Below are 23,609 nucleotides of genomic sequence, written 5' to 3'. Positions count from 1 at the left end.
ATAGGAAGGGATGGTGTCTGTAGCCTCTCTTTGCCAGAAGCTGGGAATGGGCAACCGGAGATGGATCACTTGATAATTACCTGTTCTGTTCATTCCCTCTAAAGCACCTGGCATTGGCCACTGTCAGAAGACAGGATACTAGGCTAGATGGACCATTGATCTGACCCAGTATGGCCATTCTTATATTCTTATGCAAATATATCAGAGGGATAAGTACCAGAGAGGGAGAGGAGTTATTTAAGTTACCCGCCAATGTGGTCACAAGAACAAATGGGTACAAACTGGCCATCAACAAGTTTAGGTTTGCAATTAGATGAAGGTTCTTAACCACCAGTGGAGTGAAGTTCCGGAACAGCCCTCCCAGAAAAGCACTGGGAACAAAAAACTTCATTGGTTCTGTGGCCTGCAGGATGTCAGATTAGATGAGGACGATTGTCTCTTTTGACCTTAAAGTCTATGAGTCTGTGACAAGAGCATGGTGGGAAGGGGAGGTGAGAAAGATACTCTGGTAGATATTAGAATGGTTTCTCCACCAGTCCAATAAGGACAGAACCCTGACATGTGAATCAGCATGTCCAGTAGGTATCTTGATTGACAATAGACAGACTTCAACCATCCCTGCAAGCACCTCTGGCAAAGTCTGGCATGTTGAGTTACGTACATTCAAAGGCCATATGCCCCAAAAGCCTCAGACAAGTTCTTAAAATAGTCTGAGGGTGGGATTGGAGGGAGTTGCAAAGATCTAGAATAACCTGAAACCTGGCCTGTGGAAAAGAAGCCATTTCCACCGCTGAACTGAGTACTGCCCTAATTAATTTGATTCTGGGTAAAGAGTTGATTTGTCCTTGTTTATAGTCAGGCCCAGCTAGCTGAACAGAGACTGGATCCCAATAAGACTACCCTCCACCTGTTCCTGGAACAACCTCAAAATAACCAGTCATCCAGATACATGAATACCTTAATGCCAGTCTTCCTGAGGTGAGCTACTACCTTGGTCATGCATTTTATAAATACTCTGGGAGCTGATGATAGGCTAAAAGGAAGGACTGTAAACTGGTACTAAAAGGTCTGCCATCACAAACCTGAGGAATCTTTTGTGGCTCTGGTGGGGATAGCCACTTGGAAATAGGCATCTAGCAAATCAAGAGCAGCACACCAACCTTGCGATCCTGGGAGGACTAGTGGAGGTGTTATGCAGTCTACAAACCCCACATAAAACACAGGCAGGAAGGGGTTAAGAATCCTCCCTACCTGCAGTCAGCAAAAACTACCCCATGCTGGCTCAGCTGTGGGAAATGTCAATTATGAAGAGACAAGACCACAGCTGCTGTAGCTAATGAGGGGAAGCTCACGTATAAAGAGGGAGGAACAGGATGAGAAGTAACAGATGAGCTTGGGACTTGAAGAGGATAACAATTCTCTACCAGAGGCACTCACACCAGGCTGCCTCTGAGACACTTATAACCCTCTGGAAGTACAAGGGAGGGAGACAGAGATGAAAGCCTTGACAGCCAAAGGTTTTCTAACTCTTATGTTTATAGACTCTGCCTTTTTTTATTGATTTGATTTAAGTCAGTGTTGCCCAGGTTAAGAACTGACCAGGCTACCTTGTCCATCGCTGCTGACAAGAAGCCAGGACTTTCTATAAAAGTTTTTACTAATAATCAGGTCAGAAAGAGGCCTTGGGCGAAGTAGATGTTGTCTTCAGTAGCTGGAGGGCTGGGCTGTAACCAGAGGTGCTGTTTTTCCTTACTGATTCTGTGTTTATATAAAAACCTAGTGGTTCTTCTGTTTGAACCTGTGCACAGCAAGACCTCAAGTGTAAACCTGTGCAGAGAAACTTTGTTGGGCCAAAGACTCTTTATGCCTTCCAGTTTCCGGAGAGAAAGAAATAAAGGGAGAAATTATGGGAGGAAGAAGACATGCAAAGAGTAGAAAGAAACGAAATCAGAGATGTAGGCATGAATGAGGAGGCAGAGTTAAAGTTGGTTAGCAGACCTTACCTCTGAATTTCCTGACTAAGAGTCTCACATTAAGGCTGAATTAAAAGAGCTGTTTGCATTAATAGACCAACTAGTTAAAAACAACATTAACTAGTAGTAAGGATAAGATTTTGTCACAGAGATCACAGATTCCGTTACTTTCAGAAACCTCTGTGATATTTTCAGCTTCAGCCCTGTTCCCTGAAGTGGGATGGCTAGAGCTGTCAGCCAGCAGAGGCCCTGGAGCTGTGAGCTGCTGTGGGTGATGAGGGCTCTTGAGCTCTGAGCCACTACAGGTGGTGGGGACCCTGGAGCTCCGAGCTGCTGAGGCTTTTGTGAATTTTTGTTTATTGCTCGTGACCTGTCCGTGACTTTTATTAAAAATAACCAGGACGAAATCTTAATCTTAACTGGTGGTACTGGCAAAATCCCATTCACATAAAGTGGACTGATGGGTTGGGCACAGCATTTTTCTTCCACTTACTTTATATTTTCCAACGAGAGGGTGTCGGCCCCCTGTGACTAACATATCATCCCCCCGGTCCAGGATAAAACGAACTGCATGACCAGTTCTAAATTAAAAATGGAAAAAAAAGGGAAGGAGGGTTACGCTTCAGACAAAGTTATGGACGCTACTAAAAGGATGGCTATTTCCAAGGGGCCCAAATCTAGCAGAGTACAAAGGATGTGTTTAAATTTAAGCATTGACTTAAGTGCTTTGGTGAACAGGGATGGCCTGAAGCACGTGCTTAATTTTAATGGGATTACTTGCGCACAAAGTATGCGCTACTTATGTGCTTTGCTGGGTCCAGACCCATGACAGAGAATCTTCTTTTCCCTTTTTGAAAAACAGTGAGTTAACTAAGTGTAACTTTCTTGTGTAGACACTTATTTTGGTTTTAAGAATGCCTTATATCAATTTAGCTTGAGTCAGTAAGGAATCAACCTAGGCTAAATCAATATAACACTCTTAAAACCAAAATGAGTGTGTCTGCACCAGAAAGTTGCACTGAGTTAACTAAATCAAATTTGAAACTGATGTGGCAAGGTCAGTACAACCCCCATGTGTGGACAAGGTCCCACTTTGACAGGTTAGTAGGGCCCCATAAGCTTGTCAAGAGTTTTGAGAGCATTTCTGGCTGACACCAGTCTCAGCTCTGTTTAGATCGCATCACCTCAGCCCAGATTATAACCCTTGAAGAGTAGAGTTGAATATAACTCTGACAGGTTTTTGTGGCTTGTAGTATAGAGGGAGCATCTCTGGGAAGGGAAGGGACCTGGTGGGTAATATTTATTCCTCCCCTTTTCCCTCTTACAACAGGGAGCCACACTTACTTGTTTGCTGCCACTGCAGCAACAGATGCCAACAGACCAGCTTTCCCTACTTTCCCACCGAAAGCTCCACCGATTCTTTTTACATGGCACATGATCCTATTGGCTGGAATCCCTAAACATGAGGCCACCATTTCCTGTAAAGTCAATATCCCTTTTTTTATACCATTGCAATTTTAAAGGGACCCTGTCAGCTCAATCTGGCCCAAATTTAAGTTTTGCAAAAAAAGTTTATAGAAAAGACCAAGTTATGTCTCCAGGATTTTCTTTCTAATTCCCAATGAAACATCTATTTTTCAACAAATAAATACCCCCAAACAACATGTGCACCCAAATACTGCAACAGGGAGAACCTGAAAGTGAAACTGGCTATAGACAATTGTCCAAGCTGAGAGAAATTCAGGAAGTAAGCAAAATTCATAATAAGAACATTAAATTTTTTGAATGTTTGGTTTTAATAATCTAAGGCCTTATTAGTCACAGATGAAGAAATGTGTTTGTTTCCAATATAGGGCTGATTGACATTTATGAAACACAGCCAAGAAAGAATGCAGATTTTTGTTATCAATGATATAAAAGTAACACACACAGAAAATACGAGCTGAATAATGGGCAAAATATACCTAATACAAAATCTCAGCATTTTGTTCAAAATGCATTCTGCTTTACTAGCCATCTGTGTAGCTAAGACAAGATAATTCTGCAATACTAGGTTTTAGCCCAGACCTGAAGAAGCATAGGCACCGATTTCCCCTCTGCCCAGTGGGTGCTCGACCCTCCCCACTTGGCGCCGCCCCTATCCCACCTCTTCCCACCCCTGCATGCCCTTGCCCCACCCCCGTTCCACCCCTTCCCCCAAGTCCCCGCCCCTGCCCTAACTATACTCTGCCTCCTCCCCTGAGCATGCCATGTCCCTGCTGCTCCCCCTCCCTCCTGGAAAGTCCTTAGCACGCCAAACAGCTGTTAGGCAGTTGGGGGCAGGAAGCGCTGGGAGGGAGGGGGAGGAGCAGGTACGCAGAGTGCTGGGGGGGGGAGGGGAGGAGGAGGAGGGAGGAGCTTGGCTGCTAGTGAGTGCAGAGCACCCACTACATTTTTCCCAGTGGGTGCTCCAGCCCTGGAGCACCCACGGAGTCAGCACCTATGTGAAGAAGAACTCTGTGGAGCTTGAAAGCTTGTCTCTTTCACCAGCAGAAGTTAGTTCAACAAAAGATATCACCTCACCAACCTTACCTCTCTCATGTTAGGTTTTGTGAGTTTCCCCTTTATATTTCTGGCAGGAGGCTGTTGTCACCACCCCAACTAATGCATGTACAAAGCACCTAAGAAGATGGGAGTGGAGCATGCTTAGCACTTCATAGGGAGAACTCAGTACCTTAAAGGATCGTGCCCTGGAGCACAGACTACTTTCAGAGGCAACTGAAGGGCTTTTACCCACTCCTCACCTTGGTGCCAGAGAGATCAGTGCACAGCTGATGGGTCAGCGGTGCTGAGCTGGCATGCTACTGGTGTACTGGAGGGCAATGGACATTGGATAACCCAACTGTGTAATTCACATGTTCCTACTGCATCATAAACTGTTGAAGATGGATTTTCAAACCACACACAAAGAGTCTTTAAAGAATTGCCTAAAAAGGCTCTCCATTACCTGGGTAAGTGCTGGATGCTGGGTTGACACATACACGTCCATTTCTTTATCCTCTCCTTTTGGTACAACAAGTGCACACTGAGTCTCCATGTAAAAATGTTCCTGTCCCCCGATATGGATCTCCCCTGTTCCAAAGATAAAGACTCAAGTGTTGCTGATGGGCTGGGTGGTAAAAGGGGGAGGAATGAGGAGGCTAGGCTGAGTATGCACCTTACACAAACCATAACATTCAACATACTTGACCAAGACAGCTGCTGGTGCTACTGTTGTTAAGGTGCAACCAGACAAGAGAAACCAGCTGCAGCAGGTGCAACATCTAGCATAAAAATATGAGCCAAACTCTCTGCTGGTGTAAACTGGCCCTGCTCCATTGATATCAACAGAACTGTGCCAATTTACACTACCAGGTAATCTGCCACATATTGTCAATATCAAGCTAAGCGTCTCGAGTCTGGAATGTGGAAGGCTTGAGAGTGTTGACAGGATCTCGAACCAGCTTGTGTTAATCAGATCAGGCATGGAATACAGGAATTTTTTGCGGAAGGGAAGTGCTATTCGTGGTTGTTCAGGATCAGCACCAAACAGGCCATGTCTGATGCTGGGGAAGAAAGGGAGGAATTGGTGGTTGAAAGGGAACAGACTAACTGGAGGGTAAAATCCAAATTCTGCAGGGCATATGTCAGCTGTTGTTAGTCACCTGATTGGTTTCAATTGAGCTATGACAGTTTACACCAGCTGAGGATCTGCGCCCTGCAACTCCAAAGCCCCACCATGTATTCTGGATCAACATTTCCATATTGTAGATTGTCACTTTTGTATCACAGTAAAACAGAGACAGGAAAGTCCATGATAAATAATGGTAGGATTATATTTTTTCTCATAAATTAATCAGATAGTAGTGCTGTACTGGTGTTGCCTAATAGGCACAGTACATCAGTTGCACTTAAAAGGGACATGGGAAGGAGCAATTTAAGTGCCACTCTTTGAAAGTCTGTCCCTATAAATTTTGATGAAGATTTGACAATTTCCATTTTGCCCAGATCCATTTGGCTATCAGACTTCAAACTGGCAGAAGCTCTCATAAACCTCCCGCCATCCACCCAACACATTCTGCACTTTACCTTCAAGAATTTGATCAACCGTTTCAAATGCTTCATCAACATTTCCTTGTTCTAGTCTTCTTTGTGGCTCAAAGAATGAATTGTGCTTTATAGCCTCCTGCAGTGGTGGAGAAAACACACACACGTTTGAGAATTTTAAATATTCTCTTTCTTTCCCACAGCATTTTATTACCAATATGATTGCCATGCACCTTACACAAAGATATGGGGAACTGGGTACAGAGAGTTATCAGACTACCAAATTCCATCACAGAAGTTTAGGATTTTATACATTGGACAAGAAAATGTTGCTGTGACTCAATCTTGCATTACCGATAACCTCTGCTTTCCCACAGAATGCTAGTGCAGAGGTATTTTATTAATTATACTATTTCCCCAAAGGCTGTTTGACAGCTGTCCAGTAGGACTCTCCCTAGGACAAAAAGGGAAGTCTGGTTTGTGGTGAGGAACAGAACATCTTGTAAGTGACCAAGATGGAACAGAAAGAGACTGGACTATATGGTTAAGATAGGAATAGTCAGTATGGGTTTTGCTTCACAATGCTTTTCTTCTCCTGATATGCAAGCCAGTCTCTATCACATCAGAGGAGCATACACTTCAGTCAAACTCCCCAACAGTAATGGCTACTCTAAACAAAGACAAGTTCTCAACTGCCACATAACAAAGCAAGTCTCTAATACACAAGTTGCTGGTCTGAACGAGGCTCTAAAGTATAAGTCAAAATCCGCCCTGTACTTCAACCCACTGAGATCTGTGAGAGGTTGCTAATATTTTATTTATTTAAGCAGAGAAATGGGGCAGAACAGGCCCCATTTAATTTTAACTTGCTCCTATTTATAGGCAGAGTTCCCAGATCAGGAATTCTGAATTGTTGTCATTCACTGGGTAATTCCAAGAACCGCTTTCCTGGAGCAGTTGGTACTGTCTGAAGAGAGAGCAAGAACACATCATAATCCCAGAAAGGAACAGGCAGGGGAATACTTAGATGTGAAAGATCCCTATTTGTTACTATATGAGGAAGTGAAGATCTTCCTTAAGAACTAACTAACCAACCAAGTGCAAGTGGAAAATTGGCGAAATTCTGCTCTTTTTACATTGACATCATTGGGTATGTACTAGTATAAGTGACAGCAAAAATTTTGCCCTTAATCCTTAAAAAGATAATCCAGTTAGTCACACTTCACTTGTTATGAAAAAAAAGTAAATAGCAAGTGAAGAGTAAACAGCTGCTTTCCCTGCCCAAGATAAGTTAGTGAAAAAGCAAGAAGGATGAGGCTAATTATTACCTCAACAGTCAGGATCACCGGCTCCAGATCTTCATACTCTATCTTCACTTTTGCAGCTGCTTGTTTGGCATGAACATCTGAATCCGCAACCACACCACAGACAATCTGACCCACGCAAATTACCTGCAAAGTACCATGGAAATACTTCCAGTATTCAGATGATCCCCACATGTGGTTACTGAAATCCTGGACTCAAATGAATAGTGTTCACATTTCCCTTTCTAATTTTTGTTTTGGTTTAACCTTTTTTATTTGCTATAAACCTTCCCCTAAACCAATACACTAGTAAAAGTATCAATGTTATTTGGAATCAAGCACAGCATTTTCAAAAGTCTCTAAATGACTTGGTTCCTAAGTCCTATGGACTTCCCATGAAACATAGGCTCCCAAGTGCCTGAGTCACTTCTAAAAACGAGACTTGGGAGCTTACGTGACTGAGAAGATATCTACACTGTGATTGGAGGTGTGAGTGTAGCATGTGTAGACATATCTGAACTGACTTCAACCTACCTAGCTCACGCGCCAATAGCAGTGAAGCCACAGTAGCACAGACTTAAGTGTGGGCTGGGCTGCCCAAGTAAATACCCAGTGTGGGCTTCTGCCGCCCAGCCCACGCTGAAGCCCATGCTGCCACGGCTGCACTGATACTGGTGCTCACACTAGTTAGATTACAGCTAGCTTGGGCATGTCTACATGTGCTGCACTCAGCCCCTCACTCCCAAACTGCTATGTAGACATACCGTCAGGTTCTTTAGAAAAGATTACCCTATATCCTGACTAGTCTGATTCATCTGGTTTAAAGAGGTATGTCACAGAGTTTGGTTATTTTGATACTTAGAAAGGAAATGGAAAAAGAACTAAGAAGTTGACTCATAGAGCAGCCAAAATAATTCCCAACATACACAAGATACAAAAATTCAAGAGTCAATATTGTTCCTGTTTATTTTAATTATAAATCAAGGATCAAAGAGACATCACCAAAGAAAAATCATAGCTACTGACACTTTATACCTTATCTTTTGCGAATATAACCTCTGGATCACTGTAATAGTAGAACTCGTTTGTGGCTGGGACATCCTGAGCTGTTATAATATCAAACACTCCTGGTGCTTTGAGGGCCTCTGATGTATCAATAAATCTAGGGGGAAAGTATAAAGTAGTTAGCTCCACACAGTGTTGCATGTGAAGTAAGATGATACAATACATACATAGGCAGCCTGTGCCACAAGACTGCTCTCACACAGCTCTTTGTGGAAGCTGCTGGTCACTGTCTTTATCCTCCTTAGAGATAACAAGATCGGGTAGAGAGGAAGGGAAGGCTGTAGGTGAGCTGTTTCCCTTCCAGAAAAGGCTTGCTTTGTAATAAGAAAGTCACTGTTCCTTTCCCACATTAGAGACAGCGGAATTGTGGTGGAGATGATGGCAGTGGCTCATTTGCTCCATAGAGAAATATCACCTATGAAACACCCAGCCCCTTGCTGTGCACTCCAGCTCTTTTGGTAGAGACCGAAAGAACTCTATTTGGTCCCATCCTCTACAAGGTACACCTTTGTTCCAAAGCAAGAGAGAATCTTGTATTATAACGACTGAACGTTAAAAACAAATACGTGTGTTGTAGTCTGTGAGAAGAGCTCAGACGCTCTCTCACTTGTTTGACTCTACATATGTATTCTGCCTGGATAGTATAAAATACAAATCAAACCAAGGGATTTCAGGCCAAGATTTGTATTGGTATTACCTAAATACCAAAAGTTTTGTTAACCCTGCAAATTTAGGTACCATCTCCTGTCTAATGCCAATGCTAAAGAGATAATTAGCACACAGTGCTCTGATGAAATTATAAATTAGTAAAATAGTGTTAGGTCAGAGATTTATTGGTGTAGTTCTGAAACACAAAAGAAGGTTGGATGTGTCAATCTCTTCTGCATTAGATGAAGAAGAGATCTGTGGCACAGAGTGGTAGAATCAATAATGCAACCAGGTTACTTGCTGACAAGTACAAATATTTAGTAGATTAGTTTAATTAATGGGGTGATTTTGGTTAAACTCTGTATTAGTTTTAAACATGTTTTACAACAATTTAGCTTGCACCTGTTAACACACAAGCTAAACTGCTGTAAACCAGGTTTAAACTGACATGAGTGTCCAAACTGCATTGGTTTAACTAACTCAGGGCAATCTTAGTTATACGAGTGCATCTTTTGTGAGCAGCTCAAACCTTACAAAAATGCTGAGCTGGTATTCAGATTAGTATTCCATCATCAGAATGCTCTGAGTGTCTATCCTCTGTTACAAAGCAGAGTGGCTGAGATTTTCAAAGCAATCTAGGGAAAGTTGTGCATCTAAATGCCCTACACTGCACTGAAAATCTCAACCAATGCATTCATGGTTATACTTTTCTTTGCGGCATTTACGCACTTACACAATCTTTGCATGGGCTCTGGAACTGGTTACCACAGCCAAGAAGAGCTCTTCATCCACAGCACGAATGTCATCGCAGTAAAGAGCTTCACCAGTGGCGTGTTTTATACCAGCCTGGTGCATGATGGGACGTCCTACTGGATCCCTGGGAAGCTGCTCTGGGTTTACTTCCTGCTCAGCAAAAAAACCAATCCCCAGCCGAAGAAAGACAAGTCAGCGTGTCCTTATATTAGCGTCTGAAAATCTCTGTTTAACAACACCAACTTCTGGCGTAATATTATATACAGATTAGGCTGGAGCATTTACTAAACTGCTGGTCCCCAGAGGTCGCTTTAATCCCTCCTATGCAATCTTCTCCAGGAGTCTACCCATTTTGTTTCTAGTTTCTCCTGATTTTTTCTATATTTGCTATGTCCTTTATGTCACAAAGTAACCAAAACAGAATGCAATGTTCAAGAGGACAATGTGCTGTCTTATTGATACATACAGTGGTGCTGTAATAATTTTCTGAATTATTCTCAAGTGGCTTCTGTTGTTCATTTTACCTTTTTGGCAGTACAGTGCATTGAGCTATTCATCATGACTCCTGGATTTTCCCCTTGAAAGCTTACAATTAATTCAGCACTGCTCAGTATGGACAAGCAGTTTGAATGTTCCTTCCAATGTGCATTCCCTCATAGCTGCCTGTGAGGAATTTAATATGTGACTCCATTGCCTATTAATTTTATTTTTCTAGGTCTTGCTTGAGAAATAATTTTTTGCCATCAGCAAATATTGTCATGTACTCATTGACACCCCCCCCCCCGCCCCTCCTCTCCAGTCCATTAATAAACATCCTGAACTACTGATCCCACTGACTCCTCACTACTAACCTTTCCCTATGCTGAGAACTGGCTATTTATTCATATTTTCGAATCCTCTTTCCCCCTACAGTCTCCAATGCACAGGTAGTTTGATTAACCTCTCCTTCCTCCAGTAGCTCCCTCCCTGTTTTCTTTTTTAGTCAACTGTCTGCTACTGGCAATATGCTGAGAAATTAGTTTTAATTAGATGTCTCCTACTATGAACTTCCTGATTGTTGGACTCCCCAAACCAGCTCAACTGTCCTCTAACAGAACATTACAATAGTCTTATCTGAATAAGCACAGATCTTTCAGCATTTGCATTTATTTCCCTGCTGTTAAAAGATTATATTGCTCATATTACAAAGTAAGACCAAGGCATAGACTACAGATTTGCCGAAGATAAGTACTGACAGCTGTGCACTGGCTTGCTTAGAAATCACTCATGCAACACAATGCTGAATAATCTGAATAATAAAATATACCAACTTGTATTGTTTAGTCACTGCCTGCTGACGGGCTGCTGGTGGTCTCTAACATCTTAAAAAGGAATCCAAGACATGAATATCTGGCGTATGGAAAGCAGTTCGGTCTAGTGCCTGGCAGCACAGGACTGGGACTTGGGGGAATTGAATTCTGTCACTGTCCTGCTAGGTTGACCATGGGTAAGCCGCTGCACTTGTTCCCCTAATCACCCTTTGCTTATGTTGATTGTAAACTCTTCAGGGCAGGGACTGTCTACTACAGCCTTGTCTACACACACAAATTGTAATGAGTTCACAATCAGTTTTGAAGCAAGTTAAACTGGTGCATCCCACTTGTGTGCAGAATCTGAAAATCAGTTTAAGTGTCCCTTATAACAAATTATCTGAAGTTGTTTACCTTAATTACATTGATATATGATGCTCTAAAACTGACTTCAGAGTATCCACAAAAGGAGTCTACATTGACTTAACTAAATCAGTCTACCTTAAGATAAATCAGTTCAACTTGTGTATGTAGACAGGGCTTGTATGTTTGTACAACACCTAGCATAATGGGGTCCTGAGCTTGATAGCAGCCTCTAGGAGATACTTGAATACAAATTAATTATAACGGGTTTGCCATTTCAAAGATCGCTCCAGGTTCACTGAGGAATCAAAGACTGCAAACAGAAAATGCAGTGAGACTAACACAAGCACAAATAAATCAGATGCTACCACTGCATTGAAAGGAAATGTAATCTCATTTTTATTAGCACATAAACCTATGCAGAGCAGGAGCTCAAATGATGGTTCTCTGAACCATCAGCCACCCTTCTCCACATACTTTAACATGCCACTAAAAAAGAGATTCTATTTCCTTTCAGTGCCGTGGTACCTTTTTGTTTATTAGTGTGTGCTATATTTTCTGCCTGTTTGACATCTTTCGTTCCTTTTGTGAATTCTAATTCTAATGAATGGGGGATGTGATATGGCAGCTGTACCCTTTTGCTGTCACTTTTTAAAGGCTGCTGTTCTACTGTCACAAGAGCTTAGTGGGACCCAAAAAAGGATTTGTCATTTATACAGGTAAGATTATCCAGAGTTATAGCAAGGATCTAAAAATGCCAACAAACAAGCAGTTTCAGAGGGGATTTAAACTCTCATGCTTGAGTGTATATGTCAATCTCTAACTACCGGGGATAGTGTTTCCCCTGTGGGGGGCTCTCCATCCTCTGAAGCTTCTGGCACAGGTCACTGTCAAGATACTGGACTAGATGGGCCTCACTGATCCATCCAGTGTGCAGTTCTATGTTCCTACATGCAATGCAGTCAGAAGTACAGCTTATGAGCAGCTAATCAGCCCATTTATCACAATATATTAATATCCTAATATATCCTAATATTGGATTAATATCCAATATATTAATAATTGAATTTTGCAAGTTTTCAATAGCTCATCATTCACTACAAATGAACTTTTTGAACCTACTGAAAAACCTTCTAAATCTGTAAATGGCTTCATGTGACACCGAGTGGAGCTCTGTGCTTACAGGAAAATCAACTGAAAAGGAAAGCTATTCCTCTTGTGAAATGGGGATGACAAGTTTTGTCTACAATGTTCAATTTTATAAGCAGTGTGAAAGCCAGTGGCGTATGAAGCCAAACAATTACTTAAGTTTCTCCCTGTTCAAACATGTTGTGATTATGAAAATACTAATGAAACACTGACTCTGACCTAGATTTGGTTCTATAAGTAAAAGGAATGCTTTCATCCCTTGTGATATGTTGTTGTTACAATGAGGTATTTTTTCTGCAGTTGTGTAAGCCTCCAGATGTTGTTGTTCCTGACTTTTCTCATGTTTTAGCAAGGAGAAAAGAGCCACAGTCATTCTTTGCTTTTGCTAGAAAACTGACTTTAAAGTAGTATATAACTTACTATGCCTGATTCCCCTCTCACTTTACACTAGTAAGAACCATGTGTTTACTGCAAGAAGTCAGAGTTATACCAGCAGAGAATGTGGCTCTCTTCTGTGTAATTTCACATGAAAATAATTTTGTTTAAGAGCTATTGACAATAGCACATTATGATAGAATAATAGATTCTTCAAGCACTTTGCATCCTCCTTCTATCTCTTTTTCCCCTCCACTACCTCAGATTTATACTGGCTTCTTTCTGTCCCTACATCACCACTGGTACAAGAGTCTTCTCCCTTGCAGCTACTGCACTCTGGAACAGCCTTCCTGTATCTCTTTGCCTCATCGATGCCCTAGCTCATTTCAAATTTCAACATCTCTTTCCACCAATTACCCTTGCTGCTTAATTTCTCTTCCCCTCTGTTTTTATTTAACTCTAATTGGAACATTTTAAGATACAATGTTATATTAATACAACAGAAATGTTTTCAGTTTTCCATTGGCTCCCATTCCCACTGTCACATAGGGTGTAGCCCCAGGAATAATGCTGCTGTTTCCAGATCACCATCACGAGAGCTGGGCATGAATTTTTGGACTAAACTTTTTTAATCAGAAAATGCCAATTAGCCAAAACCAGAATGTCGCAAATTGCCTGTTTCAAAAAATTTTTTGAGGGAAAAATAAGCTTCAGAATTGTCAAAAAGTCCTCTTTTGACATTTTCTAAATGAAAAGTTTGATTTTTCAGTTTGAAATGACCTTTTGTAATTTAAGTTAACTGATAGGAAACAAAAATGTAAAAAAAGTCAAAATTAAAATGAAACATTTTGAAATTATCTAAATAAAACATTTTGATTGCCTTGATACAAATTGTTTTTTGATTTTTGGTTCATGAACATTTTTGAGATTTAGACTTTTTGTCCCAATTTGGGATGGGAAAGAAGATTTTGAAATCTCAAAAATTCTTGCAGAACAGGAAAATTTTGTCTGCACAAGGACATGAAGAATAGCTCTCTGCTCCCCTCTGCTGCTAAATTTTACTTGAACACATGATGATTTGCAAAGCATATTAAACTAATGTTAAATGTAAACTAGTAATAAAAAAGGGAAAGCAGCATTTTTCTTCTAAATAATAAAGTTTCAAAACTGTACTAAGTCAATGTTCAGTTGTAAACATTTGAAAGAAACAACCATAATGTTTTGTTCAGAGTTACGAACATTTCAGAGTTACAAACAACCTCCATTCCCAAGGTGTTCATAAATCTGAGGATCTACTGTACTTTATCACATTTCTTTATTCCATTCCAATAGCTTATATCCCTGTAAGGACTGAGCATGTACTAAAGTAGGGATAAGTTAAAATAACTAGCGTTAAGAAAACTGAAGCCATAATCACAAATGAGCTTAAATCAAAAGCACAGAGTTCAGCATCCTCAGTGCTTTGTAAAATCTGTATCTGGCCTTCACTGCTTGGGCTCTTCTTGTACCTTAATTTTTAACAGTGTCTTTTAAACTGAAAGGGAGTATTAAAAGAGCCTCACTGACCTGGTATATTTGTTCACTCTGGGGCATTTTGGGTTGGAAATCTTGTAGGACACTCTTATAGTTCTCTGATATGTCAGGACACCGATGGGGGTCCTGAAAGAGAAGTGTTTTAATAATAATAGTTATGTTTTCACAACACAAACATTTATATTAAAAGAATTAGCAACCACAGTGATTGAACATAAACCTCTCAAGTCTCCCCCTATTTAGAAGAGCCCAAAAAAGTAGCTGAAAATGAAGTGAAGAGTGTTGAGCATTCATAAAATATTTATTTAAAAAATACAAAAAAAAAAAGCATTTGGAGCATAACACCTCTGCTGTTTCAAGAGACCAATGAAAGGGACTGCAGTAAGAAGAGGTTAACTTTGTTTTGAGCTATGAACAAAACTGACATAGAACCTTTGCTGCTGGTGGTGATAGGTGAGAAAGGAAAAACCCGGCTTGACTCTCAGAGCCCAAGCTAAGTTTGCAAGGCTGGCAATTAGATAAAACATTCTTTTCTTTGGAACCTGAACAGATTTAATACAGGAATCCTTCAGAAAGAAAACTCAAAATTAGAACCACACAATGATATCTGAACAGATTTTTGTACAAGTTTTCTCTCCAAATCAAAAAATCATAGCGTAGTTAGTTGGTGACATTTATGCACATTGCAAAGCCATTTATTTATCCCAGCTATTTGTCCTTTTGAGAAGAGGTAGACCACGCAAGATGATCTCACTCTCTTTTTTAAATTTTTTTTATTTTTTTAGTGTGAGAGCTCTTTTAATAGTGGCACTGATATGTTGTTATGTATTTTTAATTTTTTTGTGAACATAGAAATTATGCTCAGTACACGGTACAAACTGGAAAAATAAATACAGAGTACAAGACCTTTCACTAGACTGCATGAAAATAGACCCAGGACAAGAATTTACCATCCTGTTCAATGACTGAAGCACTTCCAGGTAGAATTTGAAGAGGAAACTGACAATCAAAGTCCTTCTATATTCCACCTTCCCACCTGGGGCTGAGCCCGGCAGAGAAACTTCTTTAAGAACCAGTCTGCAAGCTTCATCCAGCATGTGCTCATTCCAATGCCTGGCAAAAATAATAATAATACTGCGATCAGTATATTAGGCACAGTGGAATGAGTTAAATGGTGACCACGCTAACTTGCTTATATCGCAGACATGGGCAAGATCCTTCTCACAATGAAGTCAATTGCAGTTTGGATTTCAGTGGGAGCAATATTGGGAGTTTGATCTTTAACACAGTGTGGTTCACATCGAACAGCTGCTACTCACATGAATAGTCTCAATGAAGTCAACATAATAGAGCCCTATATGCTAGTAAAATAAATCAGCTTTTTTTAAACTATGAAAATTGGTTTAATTTAGGGCTGTCGATTAGTCGCAGTTTACTCATGCGATTAACTCAAAATAATTAATCGTGATTAGTTGCACTGTTAAACAACAGAATATCAACTGAAATTTATTAAATATTTTTGGATGTTTTTGTCCATTTTCAAATATATTGATTTCTATTACAACACAGAATACAAAGTGTACAGTGCTCACTTTATATTATTATTTTTATTACAAATATTTGCACTAAAAATGACAAACAAAAAACCAGTATTTTTTAATTCACCTCATACAAGTACTGTAGTGCAATCTCTTTATTGTGAAAGCATAACTTACAAATGTAGATTTTTTTTGTTACATAACTGCACTCAAAAACAAAACAATGTAAAACTTTAGAGCCTACAAGTCTCCTCAATCTTAATTCTTGTTCAGCCAATTGCTAAGACAAACATGTTTGTTTATATTTATGAGAGATACTGCTGCCTGCTTCTTATTTACAATGTCACCTGAAAGTGAGAACAGGCATTCGCATGGCACTTTTGTAGCCAGCACTGCGAGGCCTTTAAGTGCCAGATATGCTAAATTTTCGTATGTCCCTTCATGCTTTGGCTACCATTCCAGAGGATATGCTTCCATGCTGATGATGCTCATTAAAAAATAATGTGTTAATGAAATTTGTGACTAAACTCCATGGGGAGAATTTTATGTCTCCTGTTCTGTTTTACCCACTTTCTGCCATATATTTCATGTTATAGCAGTCTCAGATGATGATCCAGCACATGTTTGTTTTAAGAACACTTTCACAGCACGTTTGACTAAATGCAAAGAAGGTACCAATGTGAAATTTCTAAAAATAGCTACAGCACTTGACCCAAGGTTTAAGAATCTGAAGTCCCTTCCAAAATCTGAGAGGGACGAGGTGTGGAGCATGCTTTCAGAAGTCTTACAAAAGCAACACTCAGATGCAGAAACTACAGAATCCGAACCACCAAAAAAGAAAATCAACCTTCTGCTGGTGGCCTCTGACTCAGATGATGAAAATGAATATGCGTCGGTTCACTCTGCTTTGGATCGTTATCAATCAGAATCTGTCATTGGCATGGATGCATGTCCTATGGAATGGTGGTTGAAGATGAAGGGACATATGAATCTTTAGCGCATCTGGCACATAAATATCTTGCAATGCCGGCTACAACAGTGCCATGTGAATGCCTGTTCTCACTTTCAGGTGACATTGTAAACAACAAATCGGCAGCATTATCTCCTGCAAACTGTAACCAAACTTGTTTGTCTGAGCAATTGGCTGAAGTAGGACTGAGTAGGCTCTAAAGTTTTACATTGTTTTATTTTTGAATGCAGTTATTTTTTGTACATAATTCTACATTTGTAAGTTCAACTTTCATGCTAAAGAGATTGCACTACAGTACTTGTACTAGGTGAACTGAAAAATACTATTTGTTTTGTTTTTTACTGTGCAAATATTGTAATCAAAAATAATAATATAAAGTGAGCAGTGTACATTTTGTATTCTGTGTTGTAACTGAAATAAATATATTTATTTGGATGTAGAAAACATCAAAAATATTTAAATAAATGGTATTCTAGTAGTTTAACAGCATGATTAATCGCACAATTAATCACGATTAATTTTTTTAATCGCTTGATAGCCCTAGTTTAATTCTATTAAAAATTATCACTACACAATAGATAATGGCCTGAACTTTCAAAAGGGACTAGTGATTTTGGATGGCAACTTGAGACATTTTAAAGGGGTCAGATTTTCAGATGATGGATGCTCATCTGAAAGTGGTCTCTCTTCTGAAAATTCTGCTCTTTTGAAGTATATCACACAGTTGATTCTATATGGATACAAATCCCAAGCTGTAAGAATATAAATATAAATATATTAGCAGGGTTATACCACTGGCCTCAAGATCAAGAAATGGAAACTGAGTGCACAATGTTGAGAGAGATCAAAGGGGTAGCAAAATCTAACAAAAAGATAATGGGTGGGAGGGCGGCTTCAGCTTATAAACTGATCAAATGGCACAACAGGACAGAGTTTAGAGAAACAATTTATCAGCATTTTCAATTATTGCCAGGGCCCACTCCATCACAAAAAGGATATTGCAAGAATTACAGGGGATTCAGAGAAGAGCAACAGAATAATCAAGGGCCTGGCAAAGCTCTCAGTTAAAGAGAGGTTGAAAAAGTCATGACTTGACTTGTGGTCCTAACTGCTTTAGGCACTTTTGAAAATCCCAGCCACTGTATCTATTAGAGCAAATCTTGACACTCAAGAACAATAATACCAACTGTCAGTGCCTAAACCAGAAAAACAGAACACTGTCTGAATACATAGAAAGCCAGTTAAATATAACGGGTTGATCCAAGAGCTCAGACATCTCTCTCACGTACAAACACCTTTGAGGGCAACAATAGATTTTTTGTCATTTATTTTTTATTAGTTTTTGATGAACTGGTTATAAACATGAAGGATATAAACAAAAACTCAGAAAGGCTAATTTTATTTGTTTACATATTTTTATGAGACAGTCATTGCTGTGGCATCTGGTTGTTGTTACAATTAAAAGGAGTGTAATATAGTGTCAGGTAGAGATAATCAATTTAAGGCCCCGATTCAGCAAGCATGTACCTTAGCGGTTTGTTGAATATGGACAGACTTAGGTACATGCTTACGTGTTTTGCTGAATAGGTATCTATTTGAATAAACTGTAGGTCTGCCATGATGTTCAATGAAAAGCTTGCAAAAGGAAAAGGGTTGTCAGGAACTCACACTACATGAGCTGCACAGAAAGCATGCAATTCTTATTTAACATTTTAAATTGGGTGCTCAAAGTGAAAGGAGTATTTATTTAGACATAACAAGTGCCCACAATTCAGGGAATATTAGGGATTGTTTAGGAACAATTAACTCTGTCCTGTCACTATACAGAAGGAATAGAAAACATGTAGAGCACCCTTCTGATCCAAAGGACTCTTTGTAGATCAGTGTCCACTATGTACCACAACTGAAAAGCATACTTATGGCCTGATCTAAAGCCCATTTAACTCAATGGAAAGTCTCCCATTGACTTTAAAGAGCATTACATCAGGGCCTTATTTTCACTTGTGATTAGCACAAGAATTTGAACCCAGGTCTAATGAGTGAGTAAGATAATATCCTATTCCAAAGTGCTACCTAGTTCCGAGATTAATAATAAAAAAATCAATGCTTTAAATTACAATACTCAAATATCCTGCCCTCTTTACATAAATGGTAAACTGACTATTCAACCACACCAAGTAGTTATTTATGTTAGCACAGGAGAAATACTAAAAGTGATGTGAACTCCTTCCAAATCCAATTCAAAATTGGGTCATAAGTTGCATGGGAGAAACAGTTCCCAGGGGTTTGTTCACAGGCCCTGAAATTTGAGGAGGTTCAAGTTAGAACAAGCTCAGTTTTCTGATGGTTAAATCATGTTCTCATTTTCTCCCATGCTGCTCCTTACACGTGGGAAAAACTCCCAGTTACAACCTGTACAATCAGTGTCATTTCCTCCTTCAGGTCCCTCCTTACAATGCACCTCTGCCAGGAGCATAAACAGAGAAAGCTGCACCTGATATCTGCTAGCTAGGTGGTGAGTTCTGATTACTGCTACTGATTGGCTAAGAACAGTGCAGAGAGCTAGTCAATGTAAAATACCATATCCCTGTCCTCCCCAGCCTCAATGGGGGATGCAAGTTAAAGAAGCCCCTAGACATGCCCTAGTCTGCATTTGGGGCCACACCCAACCCTGGCCACCATTGAACTGAGGAGGCATAAGTCCCCTCAGGCCCTTTGCTGCTGGTACTGCTAATGCAGGGATGAGTCCTTCTTCAATGCCCACTTTAGAACCCCACTCCCTCATACTAATTAATTAGCAGCCTCTTTGGAAGTTTCAGCACAGATGCTAGAGACTGAATGGATAAAGAACAGGTAGAGGTCCCTCCAGGTCAGGTTGGGGCACAACAGCAAAGTGATGTAGTGACACTAATAAAGCGACTGTACCCACCCTGTGGAGAGACCTTTCAATGACCACAACATTCATTCGTGGACTTTAAAACATTTAGAACAGAAAAGTATAAATACTCCATTCTGGGGTGAGGAGTTGATTTAGCACTTGGGGCTGATCTGTGTTCATCTGGTGGATTATAAATGGCACCAACCATTCTGTAAATAAAGGATCTCCGTATTTATGCCCTGAAATATTAAAAAGCTAACAATATTCAAATCTGAAAGATGTCTAAAGCCTCCAGGAATTCATACGGTACCTCCCTATGAGTGCCTCACAGGTTTGTTTTGCACAGATGGTGGTAGAGCCAACGCCGCCATAGAAAATGCCGAAGTCCATAATTATGTCCGTGCCTTCCGCAAAAAGTACCCTCATCCCAGCATTAGCAATTGGCAGTGAGTTTTCCCGGCGCTGGGCCTGTCGGAATGCTGATACAAACTCCCCCTAACAAAAATCAAAAGGAGGCTAAGAAGTATGCACAGAAATGTAACATGTTCTAATAGAGATCTACATGAACTAAGGTAATAAATACCATAGAGCATGGATTCTACTTCCAAAACATTTAGCACCATTCATTCCCTTCCCTTAACCATCCAATAGTTCCCTCTTCACTGTTGTCTTGCAAGCAACCCACCTCCCTTTCCATCCCCTGCAGAGCCCCTCTCACAAACAGTTATTGAGAGGTAAGGGGGAATGGGAGAGGGCCACATTTAGAATGGGAGACAAAACTGAAGAGGCTCAACCTCTGCCTAAACTCAAGCACAAATCAAGCCAGTATTTCAACTCTATCTTCTGCTTTTACAGATCTTTTCCTTTAGTCATCTAAATTCAACTAAGTCACATTTTTATTCAAGACCAGAGATGTGTGACTGCCTGCAGGTATCTCCCAAACAGTCTTCTTACCAATTCCCAAAGATATTGCCCTTCCACGGTGTTACAGAATTACTGGTGACATAGCACCAAGCAAACAACCTTGTGCAGCAACTATGCGTGGAAGCATGGATCATGTATCAATCCTATAGACCCTATGTAGGCAAAACCCTCAGGAGATAACAGGAACTTCATCTGCATAAAGACTGGAGGTCTTGCCAGGCTGCAAATGGGCAGCGTCCTGGGATACAGAATATATCAATGCCCTCCAAAACATTTCACTGGTTGGGTGGTTTTTGTTTTTTTTTCAAACCACAGATGGTACTTCCTCCTCCTGTTCTTTCTTTAATTCCATATAAACACTGGTTAAACCATCCTTATCACAAAACAAATCCAAACATCACAGCAACTTTTACCTTCCTGGAATGAGGGATGTGAACAGAGACTAAGACTTCTTCAGGCATAAGGGTATTGTTACCAACTCCGCTGGCAAAAATGTCACTCAAAGAAATCCACCGTGTTCCCTCTATTGGAGAAAACAGAAATGGCAATCTCTGTACAATGAGAAGTGAACTCTAGGCAGTTTATATGTGTAAATCCAATTTAATTGTCAAGGAAGAATATGCAATACTTCTGGGAAAAGAATTACTTAAAGTTCATATAATGTCCCAACAATAGCATGCACCTTAAACGTAAGTGGTCTCTCTATTTTCAATAGTTACCAGAGGAAGAATTTGTATTGTCTTTTCCTTTCTCTTTTTGATCAACTGTTTTGAAAGTTAAAAAAATCACAATTTTATGAGATTAATGATTAAAGCTGGGATTCTGAAAGGGACCGAAGGCAGGGAGGTAGATTTCCAAAGAGAGTTGGGGACCTAACTCAATTAGGCCCTTTGAAATTCCCAGTCCAAAAACATTCTGACTACTTCGGCATTGTCTACACTACAGAGGGTTTGCTGGTATAGCTATAAACCAAATCCACCCTGTAAGTAATTAACAATAAACAAGGAAATACAAAGGTAAACAGTCCCACAGTTTGACATTCAGAAGACTTAATGTGCCTAAATGCCAATCTGAACATCTAAAAACAGGATTAGGACATCTGATAAGTGTCCCTATATTTGCAAATTACACACTGTTCTGAAATATCCACCTAATTTACCAATACACATGACCACCTAACAGATCAGAAAAAAGCAACAGCTAGCAGACTTTCTCCTAAAGCATTCCTATTTTATATGTATTTAATTCACCCGTGTGTTTTTCCCCCATCATAAAATGTTTACATGGGAACACTAGGAAATTAAAGTTAATATAATATCTTAGTCAACACTGTGTAAATTGATACACCTTGTTGAAACAGTGTTGGAGTGTTAGGACATTCTAAATATAGCATTATGCTTACAGAAAATAGTGCTCCAATCATCATTAAAACCTACTGCTTATTTATATACCTAAACTGCTAATTATGTCTGTTATCCTCATCATGTTATCCTCATCCCCTCTCCCCAACTCCCTCCATTTGTTTATATACCCGCTTGTTTTGTTTCAAGTTGTGCCCTACTCTGGCAAAAAAACTTTTGCATGTGCTTAACTTTATGCAGATGAGTAACTCCACCAAACTCAATGGGACAGTTCACCTGTGTAAAGTTTAAGCATGTGCAAGTGCTTGCAGGATCAGGGCCTTAGATTGTATATTGTTTGGGGCAGGATCTGTCTAATATGGCACCCAGAACAATGGAGCCCTGATCAGACTGGGGCTGAAGGCACTACCATAATACAAATAATAAATATGATTAATCAGTGTTTAGAAAATGTACACTTGTGTCCTTTATGCTTTGCATATGCTGCATAAAGTACACAATGTGTTAGCATCAAAGGAATTGATGTTTAATTCATTAATAATAATTAACCATATTTAATATTTACATTGGTTAGCTTCCACAGGCCTCATCCAGGTCTCAGGCTTCCTACAACCAAAGGATCCTTGGTCCACAAGGTGAAACACCCTCTCCCAATCCAAGGGGAGTGAAATTTCAAAAATGGCTGCCATATTATGGGGATTATTCTTACAAATGCCACATGCAATAATGTGACTGCAATCTAGCCATCCAATAGTAGAAGGAGAGATCCCTATTTTGAAAACCCAGGAAAGGTGAACTGCAAAGCTTTGACAGAGAAAAATAATGAAGGTCCAATATACAAAACAAATGGCTTCTGGAGGTCCCTGGTAGATTATCCCTTGAGTGCACACTGAACATGCTATATTTACAGGTAAAATTATTATTTGTCTATCTGCCAGCTGCAAATTAACACTAGGACCTGGGAGTCTAACTGGGCCTGTTCCTTCGTGTACATCAGTGGTCCCCAGCCTTTCTGTGGGAATAGCATTTTCCCAAACAGCAACGCCTCTCAGCGGCATTTTGGTGGGTGGTTCTCTGGCAGCTGCGCTCGGCGGCAGCATTTCGGTGATGCGGTGTCCTGCGGGAGCCCACATTGAGCCAACAGGCACCGCGTTGGGGACCTCTGGTGTACATCATCACCTGTAAGAAGAGTTCTGTGGCCAATTAATGTCTATGCAGCCCTTTTCTTCAGAGGGTCTGCCAGGAGTCAATTTTTGGCCCTTGGTGAACAATTCTGTTAAGGATACTCAAGAACTAGACTCCTCTCTTAGCTGCATTGGCTCTGCAGGGTTGACGGGAATGAAAATCTGTAAAAACTCTTGTTTGTCACGCAGGTAAGCAGGCTTGTCTCTCAACACAGGCATGGGGTGACTCTGTTGAGT

General features: G+C 40.2%; 1 protein-coding gene across 2 annotated transcripts in view; it reads right to left on the bottom strand.

Moving 5' to 3' along the window:
• LOC140895790 (aldehyde oxidase 1-like) overlaps positions 1-23,609 on the bottom strand; it is a 76,309-nt gene that overhangs the window by 33,446 nt on the left and 19,254 nt on the right. For both annotated transcript variants that reach the window (XM_073306342.1, XM_073306341.1), the window contains 11 exons: positions 21,241-21,350; positions 20,214-20,398; positions 15,468-15,630; positions 14,551-14,643; positions 9,789-9,958; positions 8,378-8,504; positions 7,367-7,489; positions 6,081-6,177; positions 4,960-5,084; positions 3,318-3,451; positions 2,467-2,554 (listed from right to left, as the gene is read on the bottom strand). In XM_073306342.1, coding sequence (XP_073162443.1) covers positions 2,467-2,554; positions 3,318-3,451; positions 4,960-5,084; positions 6,081-6,177; positions 7,367-7,489; positions 8,378-8,504; positions 9,789-9,958; positions 14,551-14,643; positions 15,468-15,630; positions 20,214-20,398; positions 21,241-21,350 — 1,415 coding nt within the window. The remainder of the gene's footprint in view (positions 1-2,466; positions 2,555-3,317; positions 3,452-4,959; positions 5,085-6,080; positions 6,178-7,366; positions 7,490-8,377; positions 8,505-9,788; positions 9,959-14,550; positions 14,644-15,467; positions 15,631-20,213; positions 20,399-21,240; positions 21,351-23,609) is intronic.

Source organism: Lepidochelys kempii, chromosome 11, assembly GCF_965140265.1.
Source record: "Lepidochelys kempii isolate rLepKem1 chromosome 11, rLepKem1.hap2, whole genome shotgun sequence".
NCBI classification, from domain to species: Eukaryota; Metazoa; Chordata; order Testudines; family Cheloniidae; genus Lepidochelys; species Lepidochelys kempii.
This window is presented reverse-complemented; position numbering and strand designations above follow the sequence as displayed.